The 4,973-nt window shown below is 40.1% G+C and overlaps 1 protein-coding gene across 1 annotated transcript; it reads left to right on the plus strand.

Annotated features, from left to right (window-relative positions):
• Window positions 1-1,903: 1,903 nt before the first annotated feature.
• Window positions 1,904-4,772, plus strand: LOC107493824 (protein FAR1-RELATED SEQUENCE 5-like). Its single transcript, XM_016114861.1, has 3 exons — window positions 1,904-4,243; window positions 4,348-4,428; window positions 4,719-4,772. Exons 1-3 carry the CDS (start codon window positions 1,904-1,906, stop codon window positions 4,770-4,772), a joined length of 2,475 nt encoding a protein of 824 aa, XP_015970347.1.
• The last annotated feature ends 201 nt before the right edge of the window (window positions 4,773-4,973 follow it).

A 4,973-nucleotide genomic window follows, 5' to 3' on the forward strand; every position in this document is an offset into this window, starting at 1 on the left:
CCAAACTCAATTTGATTTCAATAAATTCATATATTTATAAATAAATATTTTTTATCCATTAAATCTTTCTCAAAGCCAATCCTCTACTTCTTTTTACTCAAAATCTCCGTTCAAAATATTCGTTTTAGTCATGTTTAATCCCAAATCAACACCCGACCGACAAAACTCTGTTACATACTATTATATAACTCAGATTTTAGCCAATTATTCAACAATAACATCTCAGTTTCCAATTTCTTAACATGGCCGAATCACAACAACAATTTTAGCGGCAATTCAGCTAAAATTTCAACAGCCAACAATCACATATTTGAACAACAAACATCAACAGACAATAATCCAATCATATATATCAATTAATTCATAATGTTAACCGATTAAAGAGTCAAACCCTACCTTTGTGAAGTATAAAACAAACACAGGATACTGGAGGAGGTTTCTGATCAATCAAACGAAGCGAAAATGTCAAAAACTTGGTGGTTCTTCCCCTCCTTTGGTTCGGCCGAACTGGTTCCTGGTAAGGGCAGCTCCACTTCGTGATTCTACCAAACAAAATGCACGTCACCACATAAAGTAGGGAGATATGGTCACTTCTATTAGATTTGAATTTTTGTGGGGGTTACATTTATCAAGAAATCAACCTCGAAAAGTCAGAAATCAACCAAAATCCTCCCTTTTCTCTCCATGCATGCCTTAGCTGTTCCATGAGTAAAGAGAGAGAATTGTGTACTTTTATTTAGCTTGATTAGTGACTAAGTTTCACTTAATCAAGGGGAAGGAGGCATGTGTTGCGACACATGGCGCATTAAGTGCTGCGTGTCGCGATTTTAAACCGTTGAGTCAGTGAGGTTAATTTTTAAAAATCTTAAAATGTAATTAAGATAAGGTGTTTTCTTCCAAACCCATGGCAATTTTGTGGGTAATTTACCCTTGCATATGTGTCTTCATCTCAGCCATTGATCAAAAAAATTTTCAACCTTGCATTAATGCATTCATTGGTTATAGCAAAAGCTTTTAATGAACATATACCATAATAAATACTACATTAATTAGAGTATATACATATTGTATAGTGTATTGGGGAACATTTGAAATTATAATTTCTACTATATCACTTATTTTTCATTTTAAAAAGTACCCTCCATCTCTTCCTGAAATTCAACATGCATCTCTCAGAACTTGAAAAACACAGCCTCCAACAGTGAAATTTTTTATACTAGTACCCACTATCCACCCCTGTTTGGTTTTTTCGCTTTCGTTGAGTGTTACACCAGAGAGGAATCCACCCAGCGTCCATTTAGCAATATTGATCTCCTTCGAGTAACAGGAGCCGGAACTGGTACTCTGGTTCCGTCGGCTAGGCATCGACGTCAACTGAGGAGATGACGAACGCTAAACTGAGGAGAATTTTGTAGCAGAACTTCTGCTAGATCCGAAGTTATGGCTGCTGGAAGCTGGTTTAACAACATTCATTTTTCGGCTGCCTTCGAATTAGGTGCGTCGGATTAGGTAAAGGTCACCTCCCTCCGACTCCGACAGTGCAATTTTTATCTGTTGAAGCTCAACCTCTGGTTCTCATCAAGGTATGTCCGATTAAGTTTTTTTGTTAATCCAGATTAGTTTAATTTTGATGATAGTCTATGCCTTTTCAACGGTTCTCTGTTTACGGTGTTGGATTGCTATTCTGGATTTTGCAAATAAAGCAACATTGTCCAGTTCTAAGCTGTGGCTAGGTTTGGGGAATTGAAATTAAAACCTAATACTGGGGTCCAAAACAATTGGGTTAGTTTAATTGGATTTGGTTCATTTAATTTTACATGCAGCTTAGTTTAGTTTTCCTTCGTTGCTGCCATTGGCTCTGTTAATTGACATTTTTTGGTAAAATTATGGCAGGGGTTAAATTATGTCTATAAAGGAGGATGATGTTAATAATGATTCTGATAATGATTTGGGTGTTGATTTCGATTATCAACCGAATGCAGAAGATGATGCTGATGACGACGATGTGGATTCTCTGGATTCCACTAGCAAGAGTGAAGAAGTTTGTGGTGTAAAAAGAATAGCGGATTTAATGGTAGAGGATATTTGGAACCTGGAGTTTAGGACGGAGGATGAGGCTTGCCAATTTTATAACGCTTATTCTTGTTGGCATAGATTTGTAATGAGGAAGCACGGCGTGGTTAGGGATAATCAAGGTAGAATCATTAGCAGGCAACTTGTTTGCAACAAAGAGGGCTGGAGAAATATGAGGTATCTTGATATGGATGATAGATCAAGGGAGGCAAGGTCACTAACGCGAACCAAGTGTCCAGCTCGGCTTAGGATAAAGCTTGACTACGGCTGCGGTAGATGGAAGGTATCATGTTTTGTGGAATCTCACAACCACGATCTGACGCCACCCCAATTTGCGCATCTGATACCGGCCAATCGTCGTCTCACTGTGACTGATAGAGTCCAAGTGGAAAATCTTCATAATTTTGGTGTCAAGAGCTGCCATATTATGGGGTATATTGCATTCCAGAAGGGTGGATATCGTCATGCTGGCTTCACACGGAAAGATTTGTACAACCACATCGATCGCTATCGTCGGGCAAAAGTTAAAAACGAGGATGCCAATGCGGCAATAAACTATTTGATTGGCAAGTCAAACAACGATCCACTGTTCTTTGGAAAGTATACGTTCACTAGTGACGAAAGGCTGGAGCATATTTTTTGGGCAGATGGGCAGTCAATTATCGACTATCACTGCTTTGGAGATATTGTTGCCTTTGATTCAACCTACAAGAAGAATAAATACAACAAGCCTTTGGTCATTTTCTCTGGATGCAATCATCACGGGCAGACTGTTATCTTCGGCTCCGGCCTACTATCGGACGAAACCACAGAGACGTATAAGTGGTTGTTGGAAACCTTTGTTGAAGCGATGGGTGGGAAAAGTCCAAAAGCAGTAATAACTGACGGAGACCTTGCCATGCGAGATGCAATCAAGAATGTTCTGCCTGATGCGACCCATCGGTTATGCGGCTGGCATCTGCAGAGAAATGCATGTGAAAATATAAAGAATCCTAATTTCCTGCGTGATTTTAAGGGTCTTATATACGACAACAACGACCAGAGAGACTTTGATCGGAGATGGGCAGCCATTTTGGATAAGCACAACCTTGTTGGCAGTACCTGGATGGAGAAGATGTACGAAACTCGTGAGATGTGGTCCCATTGTTTCCTCCGGGATAAGTTTTTCGGTTACATAAGGACGACATCACAGTGTGAAGGTATAAATTCTCTCATCAGATTTTATGTTAATCGCAAGAACACCCTCATTGACTTCATGCATAACCTGGATAGGGCTTTAAAGGAGTATAGAAACAAAGAATTAATAGCTGACTTTAAGTCTCAATGCTCAGAGCCTGTGATGATTACCTCATTGGAGGTATATGAAAGATCTGCATCATGTTATTTCATGCGAAACGTTTTCAAGGAAATTCGTAATGAGATTCAGAGGGCAGGGGCTTTGAATATAACGGTACTAAGCACAACCTTGGACAAGGTAGAGTTCAGTGTGACTGCTTTGGGAGACCCGGCCAAAGATCGCCGGGTGGAAGTCGATAGAGGTAAGAATCTGTTCTCGTGCTCGTGCAAGCTGTTTGAATCACGTGGTATTCCCTGTAGTCATATCTTCTGTGCCATGAAGTTCGAAAACATACTTGAGTTTCCAGATTCGTTGATATACAAAAGGTGGACAAAGAATGCAAAGAACGAATTTATTAGCACAGATATGCCTGTGAATGATGACATCGAAAGGGTCTTAAAGTTTCAAGTTGGAGCGTTGGCATCGAATTGCAACAAGCTGTGTGATATTGCTTGCAAGGATCTTGCAGACTTTGATGAAGTCCAGTCTGAACTTGTCAATTTAGTTATCCGCCTGCAGTCACGCAAACAAGGCAAGTCAACTCCTAATGTTAACGTGGAAGGCAGCAACGATCCATTCGTTGTCAAAAGCAAAGGAGCCCCTTCCAAGAGGTCTTCTTGGAGGAAGAAGAGAGCATGCTCTAATTGCCACAAGTACGGTCATTACTACAAGCGCTGTCCAGATCTGATGCAGCATAGTGTGGAAGGTAACCCTCGCGATCGATCATACGGCAATGCATCAGCCAAGGACTCAGGTTTTAGTCCAGAAAGGTTTGCTAATTCTTCAAGGTCGTTCTCAATTAAGTCCGAACATCACTCAAGACCTAATACCAAGGTACGATCTATTTATTCGAAATAGGCTCCTGCTGTGAAAATCTTGTTCGGTGTGTGTCCCTTTAAAAACCATTAAACTATGTGAATGTTCCTCTGTTTGGGCAGCCTTTTAAAAAGGGTGGAACAAGGAAGTTTACGGCGACGGGTATGAGGAACCGGAAGGGTAAAGACAACACTTTTGTTGAGGTAATTTTTTTGAATATAAACATCTAATTTCCGTGTCATGAACTGGGTAAATTAATGATGTTCTCGGACTTCTTGTCTAAAAAAAAAAAAAATTTATAAAACAGCGGAGCCTCCATGAAAGCAGCGAATCCATTGACATCGCGTCCACGAATGGTGTTTTCAATAAAAATCTCTACTCGTTAACACAGGTGTGATGCGTAAAACTCCTCTTAACCACTTTGTGATGAATGACCATTATGGTTTTATGCATGATTATAGTTTCTGATTGGGGATTATGATGTTATCAGCAGGTGAAGGAGTCACAGCAGGACAAGATACATTCATTCACGAACTATATGCGTTAATGATGTCGTTGATGATAAATGTGACACACGACATGTGCAGATCGATGTCCGAGATCCGTTAACATCGTCACTGCCTTGTGGCAACAAACAAGGATCGTACATGGCATTGTTCGCGTCGATGCACAGGACACTTTGACCATTTCAAGGAATTAGTCTTCTGAATTTAGTGCAATGCAAGTATAATTGGTTCTAAAAGCATGA

This window comes from Arachis duranensis, chromosome 6, assembly GCF_000817695.3.
Source record: "Arachis duranensis cultivar V14167 chromosome 6, aradu.V14167.gnm2.J7QH, whole genome shotgun sequence".
In the NCBI taxonomy this organism is placed as follows: domain Eukaryota; kingdom Viridiplantae; phylum Streptophyta; class Magnoliopsida; order Fabales; family Fabaceae; genus Arachis; species Arachis duranensis.